General features: G+C 44.6%; 1 protein-coding gene across 1 annotated transcript; it reads left to right on the top strand.

Moving 5' to 3' along the window:
• The first annotated feature begins 6,231 nt into the window (after positions 1-6,231).
• LOC311110567 (uncharacterized protein) lies at positions 6,232-22,662 on the top strand. The gene is made up of 16 exons (XM_084153074.1): positions 6,232-6,399; positions 6,542-6,587; positions 6,682-6,807; positions 6,939-7,043; positions 7,403-7,621; positions 8,334-8,471; positions 8,677-8,784; positions 8,908-9,033; positions 10,760-10,966; positions 11,153-11,293; positions 15,860-15,964; positions 16,106-16,194; positions 17,179-17,881; positions 18,112-19,956; positions 20,327-20,408; positions 21,722-22,662. The coding sequence occupies exons 3-16, from the start codon at positions 6,763-6,765 to the stop codon at positions 22,351-22,353; spliced, it is 4,545 nt and encodes a 1,514-aa protein (XP_084009200.1). The 5' UTR covers positions 6,232-6,399; positions 6,542-6,587; positions 6,682-6,762; the 3' UTR covers positions 22,354-22,662.
• The last annotated feature ends 1,153 nt before the right edge of the window (positions 22,663-23,815 follow it).

Raw genomic sequence — 23,815 nt, forward strand, 5'->3', positions numbered from 1 at the left:
GGTGCTGCAGGATTTCAGTCCCTCACGGTGTAGTGTGTTACCAATTTTTTATCTTGGTGACTATGGTCCCAGCTGCCTTGAGATCATTGACAATATCCTCCCGTGTAGTTCTGGGCTGATTCCTCACCGTTCTCATGATCATTGCAACTCCACGAGGTGGGATCTTGCATGGAGCCCCAGGCCAAGGGAGATTGACAGTTATTTTGTGTTTCTTCCATTTGCGAATAATCGCACCAACTGTTGTCACCTTCTCACCAAGCTGCTTGGCGATGGTCTTGTAGCCCATTCCAGCCTTGTGTAGGTCTACAATCTTGTCCCTGACATCCTTGGAGAGCTCTTTGGTCTTGGCCATGGTGAAGAGTTTGGAATCTGATTTATTGATTGCTTCTGTGGACAAGTGTCTTTTATACAGGTAACAAACTGAGATTAGGAACACTCCCTTTAAGAGTGTGCTCCTAATCTCAGCTCGTTACCTGTATAAAAGATACCTGGGAGCCAGAAATCTTTCTGATTGAGAGGGGGTCAAATACTTATTTCCCTCATTAAAACGCAAATCAATTTATAACATTTATGACATGCGTTTTTCTGGATTTTTTTGTTGTTATTCTGTCTCTCACTGTTCAAATAAACCTACCATTAAAATTATAGACTGATCATTTCTTTGTCAGTGGGCAAACGTACAAAATCAGCAGGGGATCAAATACTTTTTTCCCTCACTGTAACTACGTGTAGCGTACTTGGACACCGGGTCCCCACATCTCCCACGCCAAATAGACTGAAGCAACAGGGCTCTTCTTGCAAGCTCCATTTACTTGGGAGCATTGCAAACCGTAGTTCGGATTTTTGACCTGGTTACATGTACATTGGCGTACTGCATTAGCATCGAACAGCCCCCGCGATATGCAACTTTTCAGGGAAGTCAGGAACCAATATACACAATCAGTTAGGAAAGCAAAGGCTAGCTTTTTCAAACAGACATTTGCATCCTGTAGCACTAACGCCAAAAGGTTTTGGGACACTGTAAAGTCCATGGAGAATAAGAGCACCTCCTCCCAACTGCCCACTGCACTGAGGCTAGGAAACACTGTCACCACTGATAAATCTACAATAATCGAGAATTTCAACAAGCATTTTGCTACGGCTGGCCATGCTTTCCACCTGGTTACCACTACCCCGGCTAGCTTTTTCAAACAGACATTTGCATCCTGTAGCACTAACGCCAAAAGGTTTTGGGACACTGTAAAGTCCATGGAGAATAAGAGCACCTCCTCCCAACTGCCCACTGCACTGAGACTAGGAAACACTGTCACCACCGATAAATCTACAATAATCGAGAATTTCAACAAGCATTTTGCTACGGCTGGCCATGCTTTCCACCTGGTTACCACTACCCCGGCCACCAGCTCTGCACCCTCCGCTGCAACTTGCCCATGCTTGGTTTGGTTTCTCAAATGACTGCCTCGCCTGGTTCACCAACTACTTCTCAGATAGAGTTCAATGTGTCAAATCGGAGGGCCTGTTGTCTGGACCTCTGGCAGTCTCTATGGGGGTGCCACAGGGTTCAAATCTCAGGCCGACTCTATTCTCTGTGTATATCAATGATGTCGCTCTTGCTGCTGGTGACGCTCGGATCCACCTCTATGCGGACGACACCATTTTGTATACATCTGGCCCTTCATTGGACACTGTGTTAACAAACCTCCAAACAAGCTTCAACGCCATACAACACTCCTTCCGTAGCCTCCAACTGCTCTTAAACAGTAGTAAAACTAAATGCATGCTCTTCAACCGAACGCTGCTTGCACCTGCCCACCCGACTAAAATCACTACTCTCGGCGGGTCTGACCTAGAGTATGTGGACAACTACAAATACCTAGGTGTCTGGTTAGACTGTAAACTCTCCTTCCAGACTCACATTAAGCATCTCCAATCAAAAGTTAGATCTAGAATCGGCTTCCTATTTCGCAACAATGCCTGCTTCACTCATGCTGCCAAACATGCCCTCGTAAAACTGACTATCCTACTGATCCTTGACTTCGGCGATGTCATTTACAAAATAGCCTCCAACACTCTACTCAGCAAATCGGATGTAGTCTATCACAGTGCCATCCGTTTCGTAACCAAAGCCCCATATACTACCCACCATTGTGACCTGTACGCTCTTGTTGGCTGGCCCTCACTACATATTCATCACCAAACCCACTGGCTCCAGGTCATCTATAAATCACTGCGAGGCAAATCCCTGTCTTATCTTAGCTCACTGGTCACCATAGCAACACCCACCCGTAGTCTGCGCTCCAGCAGGTATATCTCACTGGTCATCCCCAAAGCAAAGACCTCCTTTGGCCGCCATTCCTTCCAGTTCTCTGCTGTCAATGACTGGAACGAACTGCAAAAATCTCTGAAGCTGGAGACTCTTATCTCCCTCACTAACTTTAAGCATCAGTTGTCAGAGCAGCTTACCGATCACATTTACATTGACATTTACGTAATTTAGCAGACGCTCTTATCCAGAGCGACTTACAAATTGGTGCATTCACCTTATAGCCAGTGGGATAACCACTTTACAATATGTATTTTTTTATTTATTTATATATATATTTTTTTTGGGGGGGGGGTGGGGTAAGGGGGTTTAGAAGGATTACTTTATCCTACCCCAGGTATTCCTTAAAGAGGTGGGGCTTCAAGTGTCTCCGGAAGGTGGTGAGTGACTCCGCTGTCCTGGCGTCATGAGGGAGCTTGTTCCACCATTGGGGTGCCAGAGCAGCGAACAGTTTTGACTGGGCTGAGCGGGAACTGTGCTTCCGCAGAGGTAGGGGGGCCAGCAGGCCAGAGGTGGATGAACGCAATGCCCTCGTTTGGGTGTAGGGACTGATCAGAGCCTGAAGGTACGGAGGTGCCGTTCCCCTCACAGCTCCGTAGGCAAGCACCATGGTCTTGTAGCAGATGCGAGCTTCAACTGGAAGCCAGTGGAGTGTGCGGAGGAGCGGGGTGACGTGAGAGAACTTGGGAAGGTTGAACACCAGACGGGCTGCGGCATTCTGGATGAGTTGTAGGGGTTTAATGGCACAGGCAGGGAGCCCAGCCAACAGCGAGTTGCAGTAATCCAGACGGGAGATGACAAGTGCCTGGATTAGGACCTGTGCCGCTTCCTGTGTAAGGCAGGGTCGTACTCTCTGAATGAAGTAGAGCATGAACCTACAGGATCGGGTCACCGCCTTGATGTTAGCGGAGAATGACAGGGTGTTGTCTAGGGTCACGCCAAGGCTCTTCGCACTCTGGGAGGAGGACACAACGGAGTTGTCAACCGTGATGGCGAGATCATGGAATGGGCAGTCCTTCCCCGGGAGGAAGAGCAGCTCTGTCTTGCCGAGATTCAGCTTGAGGTGGTGATCCGTCATCCACACTGATATGTCTGCCAGACATGCAGAGATGCGATTCGCCACCTGGTTATAAGAAGGGGGAAAGGAGAAGATGAGTTGTGTGTCATCTGCGTAGCAATGATAGGAGAGGCCATGTGAGGATATGACAGAGCCAAGTGACTTGGTGTATAGCGAGAATAGGAGAGGGCCTAGAACTGAGCCCTGGGGGACACCAGTGGTGAGAGCACGTGGTGCGGAGACAGATTCTCGCCACGCCACTTGGTAGGAGCGACCGGTCAGGTAGGACGCAATCCAAAAGTGAGCCGCGCCGGAGATGCCCAACTCAGAGAGGGTGGAGAGGAGGATCTGATGGTTCACAGTATCAAAGGCAGCAGACAGGTCTAGAAGGACAAGAGCAGAGGAGAGAGAGTTAGCTTTAGCAGTGCGGAGAGCCTCCGTGACACAGATAATTGAATGACCAGTCTTGAAACCTGACTGGTTTGGATCAAGAAGGTCATTCTGAGAGAGATAGCAAGAGAGTTGGCTAAAGACGGCACGCTCAAGAGTTTTGGAGAGAAAAGAAAGAAGGGATACTGGTCTGTAGTTGTTGACATCAGAGGGATCGAGTGTTGGTTTTTTGAGAAGGGGTGCAACTCTCGCTCTCTTGAAGACGGAAGGGACATAGCCAGCGGTCAAGGATGAGTTGATGAGCGAGGTGAGGTAAGGGAGAAGGTCACCGGAGATGGTCTGGAGAAGAGAGGAGGGGATAGGGTCAAGCGGGCAGGTTGTTGGGCGGCCGGCCGTCACAAGTCGCAAGATTTTATCTGGAGAGAGATCACTGCACCTGTACACAGCCATTCTGAAATTAGCCCACTCAACTACCTCATCCCCATTTTGTTATTTATTTTGCTAATTTGCACCCCAGTATCTCTATTTGCACATCATCTTTTGCACATCTATCACTCCAGTGTTAATACGAAAGTGTAACTATTTTGCACTATGGCCTATTTATTGCCTTACCTCCATAACTTACTACATTCGCACACACTGTATATATATTTTCTGTTGTATTTTTGACTTTACGTTTTGTTTACCCCATATGTAACTCTGTGTTGTTGTTTTTATCGCACTGCTTTGCTTTATCTTGGCCAGGTCGCAGTTGTAAATGAGAACTTGTTCTCAACTGGCTTACCTGGTTAAATAAAGGTTAAATACAATTAAAAAAATTAACATTGAACATCACAGCAGCTTTTCGGCATGTTTTGTTATTTCCGTATACCAAAAAAATCTATGACGAAGTTGCATTTTTACACTGGAGTTGAATTCCTTATTATTACGTGAATATCGTTCCGGACTATGGTTTCCATTTTCACGACATTCTGGAACTTTTAGGGTTTATATGACACAGCCCTTCTAGTAATTTAATAGGATCTCTGTGGTATAAACCCTCTCGCTTCGCTTTGGTCGTCACTGGTTCACAAAGTCATAAACCCCGTCTATTTCTACAATTTATGTTTTTCAAATCTGATTTTAAACCTAACCTTAACCACACTGCTAACCTTATGCCTAACCCTACATTAAGAACAAAAAGCACATTTTTGTTTTCATATATTTCTACCATAAAGCCATTTTGACTTTGTGGCTGTGTTATCTAGTGGAAACCCCTTCGCCTCTTCCTCTCTGATTTGGCTCTATCTACACCGGATATACGTAATGTCTCCATAGTCACAATATCCGCAACAAGTTCGCTTGTGTCTGGTGGGAGGTCATGAAGCTTACTAGCTAGCTAACGTTAGACGTTTTAGTTGTGATATAACCAGACGTACCTATTAAACCACAAAATGTGAATACGCAATAGTGAATAAGTGTACCTTCATATATATAATATATATATATAGCTAGTATGGCAATCTAGCCAGCATTTCAACGTTCACTTCCCCCTTTGAAGAGTTGTTACTGCTAACGTAAGCTTGCGAGCTAGCTAACGTTAGCGCGCTAGCTTTCGTTACATTTTTCGAAATGGGACGAGGTGGTGGTCGGAAGCGTGGAAAAGGCAATGGACCTCCTCCATTTGACATGGGTCCAGGTTGGTGTGGGCCGCCTGGACCTTTTGGTCCTTTTCACGGTGGCCCAGGTCCACATCCTAACTTTATGGGAGATCCAATGATGCACGGCCCCATGCCACCTGATTATCACGGATATGAGCCAGGCTACGGGCCAATTGGTCCAGGTGACCCCATGGATGGATATGCACCAATGGGTCCAGGTGGCCCCATTGATGGATATGGGCCAATGGGCCCAGGTTGCCCCATGGATGGATGTTTCAATGGGCCACCGATGGATGGACCAGGATTCGGGTATGGTCCAGGTATGCCCGGACCATATGATCCGATGATGGGCAATGGACCCGGACCAATGCTCCCAGGTATTCTGCCCCCAGGTATTCCGCCCCCTGGTATTCCGCCCCCAGGTATGCCGCCCATGGTGCCGCCTCCGGTGGACAACCCTGTCTTTCCTCCACCCTGGCAAAGCGAGGTAATCTTATCAAGACAACTTGTTGTGCCTAATGCATGTTGTAAATTCTAAATGTTGAACTTGTAAAAAACGTATTTTGGTGTTATAGTAACATGACACGGTTAAATGGCCACTCAAAAACAATTAGTTTGTTCTTCATGAATGAAAAAAGTAATCCCTAACATCAAGTCTGCCACCTTTAGGCCAATCCTTATGCTGTTCCTCCACCATCGTGGGTAAGTGCCACTGTGTCTGTTCTGTCCTGTCATCTCTATGATACAATTTTAATTAAATGTATGTGCTGCTGAGCCTCAACTTCTCACAGGCTCCGTTTCTCTTCCCGACAACAGCCCGTCCCGACAACAGCCCCCCCTCATACTGAGACGACTGTAGTGCCTGATGTGTGGGGACTCTGCCGGGGCTCCGAGGTCCCTCAGCCTGATCCACCCCAGACTGATGAACTGAAGACCAAAGACTCAAAGAAGGACAAAAAAGCAGCAGGGAAAAAGAGCTACAATGACAAGTAATGATCATTATGTCAACAATTTGGATGTCATCATCAATTTGTGATTAGTGTTTGATTGCATACATTAGATAAGCTGTTTAGAAAGTTCTGCTTATACATGACTCATATATTTGTTCCTCTCAACATTTATAAATCATAGGCCTCCTCCACCTGGAAGATCTAAGGGGGTCATCTCATTCATTGGGGTAAGTCCAAAAGCTGAGAATCCTGTTTGAATGGAAGGTTCTTCATCTCCACTAGTACACATTGCATTCTCAAATGTTGCTCTCCCCTCCACAGCCAACTTATGGCTACATCGAAAGAGACGATCTCAAGAAATATTCCTTCACTTTTGATGCTTTTCTGGGAGTCCCCAAGAACATGATACCTGGGGTCAGGGTGCATTTTACAGCCTACAAGGAGAAGGTGGGTCACTTTAGAAACTTTTCACTGGATATAGTTTAACAGACATTTTCAGGAGTTTATGAACCATTGGTTTTCATTGTATTTTAAATAATGCTTCTACTTTTTTTCCCCTCTTTGTATTGTAAACCCAGGCTGGGGAGTGTGCCACTGATGTGTCTGTACCTCCAGGGGGGACTGAGGAGATTGACTCCACCATTATTGAAGGTCTTGTCTGCAATGTTATCCTGGAGCAGCAGGTGACCGAACTCTGTAGCACACAGAAAAAAAATATGCACTCATTACTTTATTAAAGTTCTAATCAGTGCCACAACTAGATGGTCCTCTGTAGCTCAATTGGTAGAGCATGGCGCTTGTAACGCCAGAGTAGTGGGTTCGATCCCCGGGACCACCCATACGTAAAAATGTATGCACACATGACTGTAACTCGCTTTGGATAAAAGCGTCTGCTAAATGGCATATTATTATATTATATTATTATGTTTGTTGTTTATTGTAAGTTAACTTGATTATATGTTTGGCTTGTTATGACTAATATTTGGCTTCTCATTTAAAAATGTCCTTGTTGGTATTAACAGAATTATGTGCCCCCACACAGCCTGGTGCAAAGCCGAAACCTGGCCAAATTGAGGCCAACATCAACGGCAAGTCAAGAGCGCTGCTTTACTCTGAGATGGACTGCACCATCACTCTGTTGCAAGGGGACCATGTGACGTTGAACTTGTTAACCGACATAGTTACCCAAAAAATTAGAGCCACTAATATTCGGCCACGGACACCACAGACTTTTAAGATCACTGGCGAGAAGAGGGAGGTGGTGAGTCTAAAGTCTGAGTGGCGTACCTATATTCTTAAACCTTCATTTTGGTTACAAATTCTGACAAACTTTGGTCCTGGAGAGCTGCACGCCATTTTATCCAGCCCGGTATGACCACACCTGAGTCAAATAATCATCTATTCAAGATCCTCAGTTGAGACCACAATTATTTAAAGACATGCTCCAGTAATTTGGCGACTACTAAGTATTTTCTAAACCTCCCGCATTAGGCTGGATGTGTCAATGTGTAGTTCATACATTCATAATCTATGAGTAGAATTACTGTCTTACCTCAATTAGCCACAAAATCCCTAGTTTGAAAGCAACTGTTTTTCTGGAAGCTGTTATGTTCCATTTTCCCTACATTTTCCCCCACGTGGGCCAGCCCCCTAGCAATTTGAGTTCAACCAATGAGCTTCAGCCCCTCGCCATATGAGTGACAGCTAGCAAGATGCACATGATGCACCCACAGCAGCGTGAGAGCAATGATGTGGTGCACATATGTCACATAGTAGGCAATTTTCGGGGACCACTTTTGGCTCAAGCGCTATTTTCAGAACTACTGGCTAAAAAGTACCAAAGAATCCCTTTAAATCAAGTATGTTGGAGCTGAGCTGGAACAAAATACTGCACACATGGCGGCTCTCTAGGACCAGAGTTGGCCATCCCTTCTGTAGCTAGCTGTTGATATATTTTTTGTACTCTCCACCAGGGTGTTATAAAGAGCTTAAAGGGTGGTTCTGGTACCATCATGGCAGCGAACCAGAACAACCTGCCCTTTGAAACCACAGAGAACATGAGTCTAACTGAGTTCACCATTATGGATGAGGTGGACTTTACAGTTGTCACAGTGAGTATAGTGTCTTTCCCGTCCACATAATTCAGTGGCAAATTGAGTTTGTTGACACTGAATAATGATCAGTTTGTACCTGGGAGTGATGTTATGACCCTCTATGTACAGGTTTTGATTCTAAGTATAGCAATGTTGTTGAAATTATTTGTCGATTGACTCATATATTTGATGTTAACATAATGTCATTGTTTGTTTTCATTAGATCAAAGATAAGGAGAAGGCCATCCGAGTAAGGAAGCTGAAAGAGTGCTCGGTGACACTGGAAGAAACCAAGGAGAAGATAGTTGAAGACCCTGCAGGAAAAGACAAGGTGGGGCACAGTTCAGTGCAAAATATGATAGGTGCCAACTGGTGAAAAATCTCCTGTCATTCAGAGTGGAGTACTCTCATCTGTGACATACCCAGTAATGTCCTTATTACTGTGTCTCTCCAGTGGAAGCCAGTGGCCCCAGTGGAGGAGGTGCTGCTCCAGAGGACTGTGGTGTTTGAGGACATTAGCACTGCGCAGCATGCAGGAACGGTCATTAAGGCTGTCCTCAAAGTCTCTGAAAAGAAGCAGGTACGGGTGGTACTGAAAGATTGAAAGTACAAATCAAACAGTATTGTTACAGTGGGGAGAACAAGTATTTGATACACTGCTGATTTTGCAGGTTTTCCTACTTACAAAGCATGTAGAGGTCTGTAATTTTTATCATAGGAACACTTCAACTGTGAGAGACGGAATCTAAAACAAAAATCCAGAAAATCACATTGTATGATTTTTAAGTAATTAATTTGCATTTTATTGCATGACATAAGTATTTGATCACCTACCAACCAGTAAGAATTCCAGCTCTCACAGACCTGTTAGTTTTTCTTTAAGAAGCCCTCCTGTTCTCCACTCGTTACCTGTATTAACTGCACCTGTTTGAACTCGTTACCTGTATAAAAGACACCTGTCCACACACTCAATCAAACAGACTCCAAGCTTTCCACAATGGCCAAGACCAGAGAGCTGTGTAAGGACATCAGGGATAAAATTGTAGACCTGCACAAGGCTGGGATGGGCTACAGGACAATAGGCAAGCAGCTTGGTGAGGAGGCAACAACTGTTGGCACAATTATTAGAAAATGGAAGAAGTTCAAGATGACGGTCAATCACCCTCGGTCTGGGGCTCCATGCAAGATCTCACCTCGTGGGGCATCAATGATCATGAGGAAGGTGAGGGATCAGCCCAGAACTACACGGCAGGACCTGGTCAATGACCTGAAGAGAGCTGGGACCACAGTCTCAAAGAAAACCATTAGTAACACACTACGCCATCATGGATTAAAATCCTGCAGCGCACGCAAGGTCCCCCTGCTCAAGCCAGCGCATGTCCAGGCCTGTCTGAAGTTTGCCAATGACCATCTGGATGATCCAGAGGAGGAATGGGAGAAGGTCATGTGGTCTGATGAGACAAAAATAGAGCTTTTTGGTCTAAACTCCACTCGCCGTGTTTGGAGGAAGAAGAAGGATGAGTACAACCCCAAGAACACCATCCCAACCGTGAAGCATGGAGGTGGAAACATCATTCTTTGGGGATGCTTTTCTGCAAAGGGGACAGGACGACTGCACCGTATTGAGGGGAGGATGGATGGGGCCATGTATCGCGAGATCTTGGCCAACAACCTCCTTCCCTCAGTAAGAGCATTGAAGATGGGTCGTGGCTGGGTCTTCCAGCATGACAACGACCCGAAACACACAGCCAGAGCAACTAAGGAGTGGCTCCGTAAGAAGCATCTCAAGGTCCTGGAGTGGCCTAGCCAGTCTCCAGACCTGAACCCAATAGAACATCTTTGGAGGGAGCTGAATGTCCGTATTGCCCAGCGACAGCCCCGAAACCTGAAGGATCTGGAGAAGGTCTGTATGGAGGAGTGGGCCAAAATCCCTGCTGCAGTGTGTGCAAACCTGGTCAAGACCTACAGGAAACGTATGATCTCTGTAATTGCAAACAAAGGTTTCTGTACCAAATATTAAGTTCTGCTTTCTGTATCAAATACTTATGTCATACAATAAAATGCAAATTAATTACTTTAAAATCATACAATGTGATTTTCTGGATTTTTGTTTTAGATTCCGTCTCTCACAGTTGAAGTGTACCTATGATAAAAATTACAGACCTCTACATGCTTTGTAAGTAGGAAAACCTGCAAAATCGGCAGTGTATCAAATACTTGTTCTCCCCACTATATGTGCTCTTGTTGAAAAAGTTTGGGCGGTCAAATCATGTATTTTAGAATGTGTTATCTCCTTTTCCTTCCAGGAGCAGGGTCTTTTGGAGGCGTTCGTGGGTGGCACACAGAAGCAGCTATCGTTTGGAGCAGCTGACATTCTGACTGAAGCCACCATGTTTAACGGAGACAAGGTTCAATTTAACATCTCCACCAACCGTGTGACCAAGGAGGAGCGTGCCATCAACGTGGAGATTCTCTCCGAGACGTTTGAGGAGTCAACAGAGCAACGCAGAACCGTAGGATCACTTTTAGAATGCAGTACAGGATGCCGTTAAGTCTGAGGCTGGCTAGGTTTTTCCACTTGAAGTATGACAACTTTACACACTGAAGAAGGATGGGATGTTTTATGTAATGGTATTTTTATTTAAAAATGCCTTAATGGATTTGCACAGCATGTCTAAGTGAAGTGTTTTCCCCTCTAGGGTGTGGTGGTGCAAGCTGAGGAGCTGTCTGGGACCATTAAGTGCCATCAGAGCCCCCAGCTGCTGTTCTTCCATCTGACTGAGGTCATGGAGGAGAAGAAACTGGACATCTCAGAGAAGGTGGAGTTCAGTGAAATTCCGGTGAGTCTCCCTGGTGCTGTGATCCGATTGGCACGGCGAAGTTAATATCAATTGGTATACAGTGCCTTCAGAAAGTATTCACACCCCTTGACTTTGACTTTTTCCACATTTTGTTTTGTTGCAGCCTGAATTTAAAATGTATTAAATTTAGATATTTTGTCACTGGCCTACACACAATACCCCATAAAGTCAAAGTGGAATAATGTTTTTAGAAAATTTTACAAAGGAATTAAAAATGAGAAGCTGAAATGTCTTGAGTCAATAAGTATTCAACCCCTTTGTTATGGCAAGCCTAAATAAGTTCAGGAGTAAAAATGTGCTTAAAAAGTCACATAATAAGTTGCATGGACTCATTCTGTATGCAATAATAGTGTTTAACATGATTTTTGAATGACTACTTCATCTCTGTACCCCACACATACAATTATCTGTAAGGTCCTTCAGTCGAGCAGTGAATTTCAAACACAGATTCAACCACAAAGACCAGGGATGTTTTCCAATGCCTTGCAGAGAAGGGCACCTATTGGTAGATGGGTAAAAATAAAGCAGACATTGAATATCCCTTTGAGCATGGTGAAGTTATTAATTACACTTTTGATGGTGTATTAATACACCCAGTCACTAGAAAAGACTCAGTTGCCGGATAGGAAGGAAACCGCTCAGGGATTTCACCGTGAGGCCAATGGTGACTTTAAAACAGTTATAGAGTTTAATGGCTGTGACAGGAGAACTGAGGATGGATCAACAACGTTGTCGATACTCCACAATACTAACCTAATTGACTGAGCGAAAAGATGGAAGCCTGTACAGAATAAAAAATATTCTAAAACATGCATCTTGTTAGCAACAAGACACTGAAGTAATACTGCAAAAAATGGTGCAAACAATTCACTTTTTGTCCTAAATACAAAGTGTTATGTTTGAGGCAAATCCAATACAACATATTACTGAGTACCACTCTCCATATTTTCAAGCATAGTGGTGGCTGCATCATGTTATGGGTATGCTTGTAATCGTTAAGGACTGGGGAGTTTTTCAGGATTAAACCCTGGAATAGAGCTAAGCACAGGCAAAACCTGGTTCAGTCTGCTTTCCACCAGACACTGGGAGGTGAATTTACCTTTCAGCAGGACAATTACCTAAAACACAAGGCCAAATCTACACAAGACTTCTTTACCAAGACGACACTGAGTGTTCCTGAGTGGCTGAGTTGATGTTTTGACTTAAATCTGCTTGAAAATCTATGGCAAGACCTGAAAGTTGTTATTTAGCAATGATCAACAACCATTTTGAAAAGAAAAATGGGCAAATGTTGCACAATCCAGGTGTGGAACGCTCTTAGAGACATAGCCAGAAAGACTCACAGCTGTAATCGCTGCCAAAGGTGATTCTAACATGTATTGACTCAGGGGGTTGAATACTTATCTAATCAAGATACACTACATGCTCGTCGAACATCTCATTTCAAAATCATGGGCATTAATACGGAGTTGGTCCCCCCTTTGCTGCTATAACAGCCTCCACTTTTCTGGGAAGGCTTTCCACTAGATGTTGGAACATTGCTGCGGGGACTTGCATCCATTCAGCCACAAGAGCATTAGTGAGGTCGGGGCACTGATGTTGGCCGATTACGCCAGGCTCGCAGTCGGCGTTCCAATTCATCCCAAAGGTGTTTGATGGGGTTGAGGTCAGGGCTCTTTGCAGGCCAGTCAAGTTCTTCCACACCGATCTTGACAAAACATTTCTGTATGGACTTCGCTTTGTGCATGGGGGTATTGCCATGCTGAAACAGGAAAGGGCCTTCGCCAAACTGTTGCCACAAAGCACAGAATCGTCTAGAATGTCATTGTATGCTGTAGCGTTCAGATTTCCCTTCACTGGAACTAAGGGGCCTAGCCCAAACCATGAAAAACAGCCTCAGACCATTATTCCTCCTCCACCAAACTTTACAGTTGGCACTATGTATTGGGGTAGGTAGCGTTCTCCTGGCATCTGCCAAACCCATATTCGTCCGTCGGACTGCCAGATGGTGAAACGTGATTCATCACTCCAGAGAACGCGTTTCCACTGCTCCAGAGTCCAAAGGCGGCGAGCTTTACACCACTCCAGCCAACGCTTGACATTGCGCATGGTGATCTTAGGCTTGTGTGCGGCTGCTCGGCCATGGAACCCCATTTCATGAAGCTCCGACGAACAGTTCTCGTGCTGACATTGCTTCCAGAGGCAGTTTGGAACTCGGTAGTGAGTGTTGCAATTGACAATAGCAGCACTTACAGTTGACCAGGGCAGCTCTAGCAGGGAAGAAATTTGATGAACTGAATTGTTGGAAAGGTGGCATCTTATGACGGTGCCACGTTGAAAGTTACTGAGCTCTTCAGTAAGGCCATTCTACTGCCAATGTTTGGCTATGGAGATTGCATGGCTGTGTGCTCGATTTTATACACCTGTCAGCAACGGGTGTGGCAGAAATAGCCGAATCCACTAATTTGAAGGGGTGTCCACATACTTTTGTATATCTAATGTATATTAGTGTTTTATTTTTCATTGATCTTTTACAAATGTTTGATTTTTTTCTCCCACTCTGACATTAGAGTATTTTGTGTAGATCAAAAAATAAATAAAAATACAATTAAATCCTTTTTACATTTACATTTACATTTTAGTCATTTAGCAGACGCTCTTATCCAGAGCGACTTACAGAAGCAATTAGGGTTAAGTGCCTTGCTCAAGGGCACATCGACAGATTTTTCACCTAGTCGGCTCGGGGATTAGAACCAGCGACCTTTCGGTTACTGGCACAACGCTCTTACCCACTAAGCTACCTGCCGCCCCTTGTAACACAACAAAATGTGGAAAAAGTAAAGGGGTGAGAATACTTTCTGAAGGCATGGTATATGCAACTAGCTATTTCAAATCAAATCAATTTTTATTTGTCACATGCGCCCGATTACAAAAGGTGTAGACCTTACCGTGAAATGCTTACTTACAAGCCCTTAACCAACAATGCAGTTCAAGAAATTGACTAAATAAACTAAAGTAAAAAATAAAATACAAAGTAACACAATAAAATAACAATAACGAGGCTATATACAGGGGGTACCGGTACCGAGTCAATGTGCAGGGGTACAGGTTAGTTTAGGTCATTTGTACATGTAGGTAGGGGTAAAGTGACAATGCATAGATGATAAACAGCGAATAGCGGCAGTGTAAAAACAAAGGGGGGGGGGGGTCAATGCAAATAGTCTGGGTGGCCATTTGATTAATTGTTCAGCAGTCTTATGGCTAGGGGGTAGAAGCTGTTAAGGAGCCTTTTGGACCTAGACTTGGCGCTCCGGTACCGCTTGCCGTGCGGTAGCAGAGAGAACAGTCTATGACTAGGGTGACTGGAGTCTTTGACAATTTTTAGGTCCTTCCTCTGACATCGCCTGGTATAGAGGTCCTGGATGTCAGGAAGCTTGGTCCAAGTGATGTACTGGGCCGTACGCACTACCCTCTGTAGTGCCTTGAGGTCGGATGCCAAGCAGTTGCCATACCAAGCGGTGATGCAACCGGTTAGGATGCTCTCGATGGTGCAGCTGTAGAACTTTTAGAGGATCTGGGGACCCAAGCCAAATCTTTTCAGACTCCTGAGGGGGAAAAGGTGTGGTTGTGCCCTCTTCACCACTGTCTTGGTGTGTTTGGACCATGATAGTTTGTTGGTGATGTGGACACCAAGGAACTTGAAACTCTCGACCTGCTCTACTACAGCCCCGTCGATGTTAATGGGGGCCTGTTCGGCCCTCCTTTTCCTGTAGTCCACGATCATCTAATTTGTCTTGCTCACGTTGAGGGAGAGGTTGTTGTCCTGGCGCCACGCTATTTAGAGAAACCAGTTCTTTCCAACTTTAGGAACACGCAGTTTCCTGATTACAGTTCCATATAACCCACACTGCTGCTCTCATATGGATCAATTGAATCACTGTCCTCTGAGTCTTGATTCTTTTAGAAAGAAGGACAAAGAAGTTAAAGGCCCAGTGCAGTCAAAATTCTGTTTCCCTGTGTTTTGTATCATATTTGTACAACAGCTGATTAAACTAACGTGTTATTTGAAAATACAATCACCACAGGACCTTCTAATCAGCAGGGTTTGCAATGGTGAAGTTTTGGCTTGCCTGGTGACATCACCAGGCGGTATAAGTTAATAGACAATAACAAAGAGAGTTTGAAACCTCTAACAATAACAGCTTGTCTTTAGGTTATATATCTCTCCCATTAGTCCCCTCCGCTCTGGTGGATTGATCCCCATGCCACAGTCATAACTGTGGTTAATGCACCGCTTTGGTGCTCTTCCCTGCTCCCCTCAGACCAGACAGTCCTTGCTAAATTCTTGCTTGAGAAATTGTTATTTTTGCTAAAAAGCTATTTTTGTTGTTTTTAACAATTTTAGCAGAATTGGTACAGTAAGTTACATAATTGTTACCAAGAGTTGATTAATGTTGAGATAAAAAGGGCTGCACTGGACCTTAAAATGTTATTATTTTTGTTTTATTAATATGTTTTTCTTTAACTCTTTCCATTTTCTCCTAGCTTGAAACCGCTGAAGGAGGAAACCAAGCGATTAGGATCAAACGCCTTATCGACAGTGTCTTCACCCCTGTGCCCAAGCTAGGGGGCATGGCGGCAAAAGAAAAGGTTGGTTTATGATGGAACAAAGGCCAGTGACTTTAATCAATGGTGCTAGCGCTTGGGGATGTCATATTCACTTAAGGGTTAGACATGTGGCTGTCTGTATGTTGTATTAAACTGTCTATTGCCTATTATTGTCTATTACAGAAGAAGATGACCATCAAACTGATGAGAGACCCAAAATACCTCATCAAGGGCACAGGTGTCAAAGGAGAGAACAAAGATGATGATCACACGTGAGTTTGATTGTAATTAGTAGTAGTGTTGGTTCCAACATGAAGTCAAGGTAAAGTATCATTGTGTGATGATTTTGGATATCATTTGTTGGCACAGCCACAAGTACCCTGAAATTTAAACATTTAACCCCCTAGAGTCGATGTCCGCGGCCCTGTGGAAATATAATTAGCATAATAAAAAGATCCTTAGCGAAATCCGTCAGTTTAAGCTAGAGATCAGTTTTTTTGCGTGGGCTGCAGCTCAATCCACTGCAGCCGTTGATGTCTCCCTTCCGCATCTGCGGTGAAAGGTGTCAGAGCTAGAGCGATGTTTGTCAGACCACGAGACATCCCGAAAATTGGACTTCTCACGAAAACGTCTGTAGCGTCCGAACAGTTTGGCCCGCAAACTATTATTACCCCTCTATGGAAAGATGATTCTCACAAACACGATGGTGTTCTCCGTTATGCTCTACGACCCCCACAAGCGTCACGGGACTCGTCTGAAATCAGTACATCCGATCTGCCAACTTCTGTCTGAACCGTTTGGGCTACACACTAATATGACCCCTCTGTGGAAAGGTGAGTCTCTCACGAACACTTTTGTCGGTTGTTTTTCTCTAGGATGCTCACAAGACTAGTCTGAAGGTAGCCAGGTACAAGTAAAACAAAATAATGGAAGTATATATGGAGTTATTTTAGTGCCTAAAATAAGGGGTTAATCAGTGTTTCCCAAACTCGGTCCTGTGGACCCCAAGGGGTGCACGTTTTGGTTTTTGCCCTAGCACTGCACAGCTGATTCAAATAATCAACTAGTCATCATGCTTTAATTATTTGAATCAGCTGTGTAGTGCTAGTGCAAAAACCAAAACGTGCACCCCTTGGGTCCCAAAATCAAATAGCTAAATTATCCTTGGTATGACCATCTTTAAACAATTCCATATGTTAGCTTAGTAGAACCACCCCCACCCGCAAAGTCATTTCCCTCATTCTTTTGTGCACCAGCAACGACAAACCTGCCTCGGGGGAGTCAGATAAGATGAAAGCGGTCGTAAAAACTCTACGGTCAAAAACTGCTGGCTCTGGATCTGGTGCCAAGGACTCCAACAGCAGATACGGGCGCAATGGCAGGAGCCGAAGCAGGAGCCCCAGCCTAGACCAGTTTGGCCGGGTGAAGAAAAGGTGGAGCACGAGCAGGGAGCGCAGAGAGCGGGGTGGTAGCAGCAGGTACAGGAGCAGTCGCAGCAGGAGCCGGAGCAGGGAGAGGAGCAGCCGTGGGAGCAGGAGACGAAGCCACAGTCTGGAGAGAAAATATTCCAAACACAGGAGCAGCAGCAAAGAGAGGACTTCCTCCAAAAGGAGCCGCAGCAAGGAGCGAGATGGAAGCAGTCAGAGGAGCTCCAAGAATGGTTCAAGCTCAGGAAGTAAACCTCCAGATAGAATAAACGATGAGCTGGAAAAAAAGAAGAGAGAACTAGAGGAGCTCAATGAGTTGATATACCGCAAGAGAGCCATGGTTGCCTTGGAGCAACATGGTGGAGTTCCCCATTTCTTTCCAAAAGTGAAGCCTATGGAGAAGACCTGCTTTGACTACAATCACGGAATGCCAGAGCTTCCTACACAACCTAAACCACCCACTGACATCAAACCCAAGTCCATTCTGAAGAAGCGCTCAGACCATGTCACAGGGCCACTTTTCCCAATTCAGGTCAGTTGTCATTTTTAAACTTCTCAATCATGTAGATAATCGTTTGTTCTCTCTCAATAATTTTTAAGAGCTGATTACATTCCATGGGGTGCCAGTGCTTTTTATAGTTATCATATATCGGTAAAATAAACATTCAATCATCAGCATGATGAGCAATTTGTCAAATCAAATCATTTGTATGAAATGGGGGGAAAAAGTGCAACTATTAATTTTTTGTTTATTCTCTGCAGACTGAACCCCCTAAAGCTCAACCTCTTGATCAAAGGCTTGTGGAACAATACGGTTATGACGTTGAGACGCCCTATAAACCACACTCTGCCCAACCACCCTACACCCAAACATCCAGTCAGGAGTCCTGTTATGAACGTTCACTTGCTGGGCATCCTGTTCCCAACTTATCTGCCAAGTATGATTCGTATCAGCAGACTTCTAGACAGCACCCGTCGCAACCTTCTCCAGTTTGCCAAACACCTCTTGACCCTCATTCTTCAAATCGACCTCCCATTCGAGAGTCTCAGGAAAATAACCCGAACCTGAACACCCAGCTCGCCCGTTTCCTCAACACCCTCAACAAAGGTGTGGATGCCGGTCTGCTGTCCACTGTGGTCAAGGAGTCTCGAGAGGAGATTGCTGGTATTCAGGAATATAGTTCAATACCTCAAAAGCGTTATTGCGAGTCGCATGACCGTGGGGATGGAGATCAGTACAGGGATGAGCCCTGTACAGAGGAGGAGCCAGAGTGCCCACGCAGGGGCTTTGTCAGGGAGCAAGTGAAGACCTCAGACGACTATAACGACCCCAGAAACGAAGACTGGCTGCTGCCTCACGAGAGAGCAATCCAGGATGTTGGTGGCTTTCTCGGAATTATGTCCCACAGCCAGCTATTGAGAGAACCTGAACGTGTGGAAGAAGAGGAGGACTTCCTCTATGGGGATAAAGCCCCTGCAGCGGCTGAGAAGGAGCGCTATGAGAAACCTGGGCGGTCAGACAGGTACAGGGATAACAGGAGGTCCAGCTCAGCCAGAGCACCGGTGGAGGAGACCAGGGAGCAGGAGAGTCAGGACAAGACGCAGCACTTCGACAAGATCAAGAGCCTGCTCCAGGCCATCGGCCTGAACCTGGACACCTCGGAGGTCACCAAGCTGGCAGACAGGACCCAGGAGCGCCTCTACGGGACAAAGTCATCCAAACACTCATCCGATTCCTCAGAGAGAGAGACGAAGCACTCATCTAGGCGGGGAGATCGGCATCGGAGCCGCACCACCGACTCCTCTGATTCCAAACGCCTCCTGTCAGCCTCGCTGTCCAGGTCTTCCCAGCAGGAGGTGTACCTCAGCCCCCAATACACCTCGGAATATGGAGGGTTCCTTGACCCGGAAGAGGAGGCGGCCTTAGAGAAGGCCAGGCAGATGCAGAGCCTCACCAGGACAGTGAGCGTCTCGCCCCCCACCCCCTCCTCACAGCCTGGCACCTCCTATTCCACCACACAGTGGAACTGCCCTGAGAAGACACAACCCATCGCGCCTAAGAGTTGGCCTAGCAAGGGTTGTAGTACCAACTATCTCTCATCACTGCCGCCCGGTTCCTCAGGTCCCCCCCAACAGATTTCCCCGGTCCCGTCCATGACAAACATACCTGATGTTCCAGCTGGTCAACAAGAAGCTGGGGTGTATACTTTTACATCACCTGTGGCACAATCCCCTGACCTACTCACCGCCTTGCCCTCCACTTATTATGGGCAGCCTAGTGCCCCCATGATACTGTTTGCAAAGACTCAGTTCACACAACAAGTGGATATATTGAATCAAGTGACTATATCGAATCCTACAAGGGATGCCTTTAGTCAAATCCTCCAAGTCACCAACCGGTCTAGATGCCTCAAGGTAATTGAAACAGTCAAAAGTGGGTCTGGTGCACAGCAGGATTCGCCAAGACAAAATATCACCATACCTCTCCAGATCAAAACACAAAGTCCCGATTCTGCATCTGGACAGCTCTCTCCTCCCCCTCAAACACCAGAGACTCAGAGTCCACCAGTGACGGAAGACGATATCAAGGCCAAACAGAAGAAAAGGGTATGTTGTGTTTTTTTCATTCCATGTGTAGAAATTAGAAAACATTTTACGTGTCTGATTGTGTTACATTTGTGTATGACACCTTAAGTCCTTGGTGTTGTTTACATTTGAATTACAGTATAGGCCTATTTAAAGCTTTTTGGGTAGGTATATTGTGTGAAATTGTAAATTCCTGATAAGTGCACTTGGGAAAAGTGCAGTGTGTACAGAATACTTGTAGTCCCAATTCTATTCAATTGCTTCTGATAACTTAATGTTCTGGTTTTAGTGCACGCTGGCAAGTCAGTCCCAATCTGCTTCATTTAGGAGTTGACTGTATTTACATTGGAAAGACAGTGTGTGTGTGTCTCCATTTGTCACTGTTTTGTAGCTGGAGCAGTTTAACATGCGGATGAGACTGAAGAATCAGGAGAGGAAGAACGATACTCGTGACACTAGGAAGAACACAGCAGGTACCAGATAACCCTTAGAGTAAGGTGGAAATGTGGCAATATGGCCAGCCACAAATTGTAGCCTAGGTTAAGATTAGGTGATGCCAGAACAAGTCTGGAGCTTTAGATACTAGGCACTAAACACAAATGAAAGTATAGGATGAGGTGGTACCATAGGTGTCAAGAGCCAGCTATGGAGGGAACACTGATAGGTTTGAGTCTTCACTTAGACAGGTTTAATGTAGGTTTTACTTGCTGTTATTCCAGCCATAGGTAATCCGGTTTAAGGGATATCTTAGATAGCTTTAGCATTGATATTTTCCTAGATGTAAATATTCTGTTTTTATTCTTGTGTTAGGGCTTGGTCTCGCTCAGAAAGTTTAGAAAATGTTTTTAGTGTTCCTATATATTTGCTTTGAAAGCCCTGGCCCTGTAACAATTTACCAGCTTGGTGCTTGTCTTAAAATTGTGTAATGCAAGTATGTCCTAGTAGGGAAGTGCCCATGCTCGGTTTATGCTCACAAAGAAATATATATATATAAAAAAAGTGTATTTATTGTCCACTGTGCATGCAATACAATTTATGAACATGGTGGTCTTCAAGTGCTTTTGCACAGACAAACTAATAATAACAGAAACAATAGACCGACAGACTCCCATGTTCCTTTAATCTGGACTGGAGTTGCTCTAAAGACATATTAATGTTAGCTAGCTTTAACATGTAATGTTTTCTCCAACAGCTAAAGGTAAGTATTTTAGCAGAGTTTGCATCAATAGGTATTCAGCTGTTGAATTGCATTATTGTTTATGTAGTACAGAAACAGGGATTAGGGGAGCTGTAGGAAGGCCGCAATAGTGTTAGGACTTTTTGACAATTTTAGAATTACTGTAAGTTTCTTGATTAGGGTATCTCTACTGCTAGGGAGAATTGTACCTGAATGGGGGACTTGTTAGTGTAGTTTTCACTCCAAAACAGGGATCGACATTGTCACTGCTGTCAATCTGACTACTAGCTAGGGCCTGCATAATGAGGGTGTGGTCAGGAAGTACTACACGAACAAGATCAAGCTAGGTCAGTTAGTGTATAAGGTGTCTTTAGTGTCAAATATTTCTCATACCTCAGTTCATTAGGAGAGTTCTGTTATAGCACTAGACTAAGTTAACTAACTGCAGGAGGACATAGTATTGAGTGTCAGCTCCATCAGTTCTGGGCCAGGTGGAAGAAAGTCCCAAGAGCTGGAGTAGAGGTCAATCCTCGCAGTAACGTCAACCTAGCAGAGCCCCTGTGAAGCTAACCCATACATGTACACTGTCTCATTATTGCGTTTTTACAGGAAAAGTTCCCAAAGTTACCTTTGCCAAAACTGAGCCTAGGAACGTGTGGATCTGTGGCCACTCGCTTATATATTGGGCAGAGATGAGGGCCAAGTCGCCTGAGATTGGCATGCAGTTGGGCATGGACCCCAGCAGTGTGCGGTTGTGGTGGAAGGGCACACAGGGCATGACGTGGGCCCAGCTGCTGCCCCATTTAGACCAGCTGAAGATCAAGTGGCCCAAACCGGACGTGGTCATCCTGCACCTGGGTGGGAACGATCTGGGAACCCACAGCCCTGATGCCCTTATGTTGTCTGTGAAGAAAGACCTGACCTCCATGAGGAGCATTTTCCCACAATGCCTGTTAGTCTGGTCTGACATCTTGCCCCGGATGTCCTGGAGGCAAACGGAGGACAGCGAAGCAGTGGACAATGTTAGGGCCGCCATCAACAGAAGAGTTCACACCATCATCGCTGAGCTAGGTGGCACCGCCCTGACCCATGAAAACATCACGTGTGGCTCAGATGCAGGCCTGTACAGGCCAGACGGGGTTCATCTGTCTGGTAAAGGTATTGATACTTTCAACTTGAACCTGCAGGACTTTTTGGAGAAGTGGGAGACCGAGGCAAGCGATGTTCCTGAGATGACTTAAGAAATGCCCAATGAATGTGTGTTATGGGGGGGGGGGGGGGGGGGATATTCATTTCTCTATTGTAATTGTTTCCTCTCGGTGCTGGATACCAACCTAAGGGTTGATTTAGATGTAATGTAACTTAATTGCAAATAATACATTCTGCTATCGGTGTATCTACTTTGATTAAATGCTGTATATAACTTTCCTTTTTAAGTTTTAGCATACTGATGATTAGCATGTTATGTTTATCCACAAAATGCCAGGCTTTCACTTTTATTGTATACATTTTGTTGAAAAAAATAAATAAAAATAAACGAGACAATTGGGAAATATCGTGTGTCTGGCATTTTCATTCTGCTCCGAATCCTCTGAGATATGAGACTGTTGCTTGAATGCCTCCTCTTACTAGGTTGTGCCTGTAAATTATGGTGGTAAAAATGTTTAAAAAGGATACCAGAGAGCTAAGCTAAAGTCTTCAGTTTAGTGGAAATTCTTACATAGTCCCTGTCTTGTTAAAACATATACTCACTCGATTTTTTTGTTAATTGCTGAAGATAATTTTATTGTTCAGTGTTGGACTTGTTAAGTGTACACGTCCAACAGAAATTCTACATGTAAACAAGAGTTAACTTTTATTTGTACACTGCTGCTAAAGCTTTTCTAGTGTAGTAGTTAGCTAGCAGATGATTGGCCACTCCAAGGTTCTCTTATGTATTAGTTTTCCTTTTATTTCTAACTTAATCTTGTCCATTTTAGTTTTTTTCCCACTGTATCCAAGCTGTTAGGTTGCCTGTGGCTGACCAGCGGTGCGCTTTTTCCTCCAACCTATCCACGAGTCTCTTTACCCTTTCCAATGATGACCTCAGGACTAGGTTTTGAACATCCAACAAGAGCAAAGGTGACAAGTTCAGTTGAAGTACATTTTTAAAATATTTTTATTTTTGTCATCTTTGGAAATTATAAAGCATTCTACAACATCAATAAAATATCTGTGAAATGTAATGTACAGTATAGTACCAAATTCCAGATGTAATTTTGTAGTTATGTCACCATTATTTTTTGTGTATTGTGTTTTTGTATTAATTTTTATCACAATATAAAATTCTGTGCCATAGGTGACATTGAGGTGTGCATGTTGTGACATCTGATGACATTGTGTGGTTGTTGAGAGGAGAGACAACAGAGCACAGAGTATCAAGAATAATGAAAATGCATCCAGAACTGTAAAAAAGGATGGATCTGGGTATGTTTTTTGTGGATAGTCTGTTTGAAATGTTTCTGAAAAATAAATGTACACCGCTGTCATAAGGCTTGTTACTAAACTTACTGCTATTCCTATCTTTTCACTCCTGAAAGATCATTATGGTATGACAATAAACACCAGCCTATTATGAAGATATGACTTGTCTATAATTTTACATTAGATTGATAGGCTACTAAAATCTATACCATATTGGTATGCACTACTTAGACCCAAGCT

The sequence above is a fragment of the Coregonus lavaretus genome (assembly GCF_964263955.1).
Source record: "Coregonus lavaretus genome assembly, chromosome: 36".
NCBI classification, from domain to species: domain Eukaryota; kingdom Metazoa; phylum Chordata; class Actinopteri; order Salmoniformes; family Salmonidae; genus Coregonus; species Coregonus lavaretus.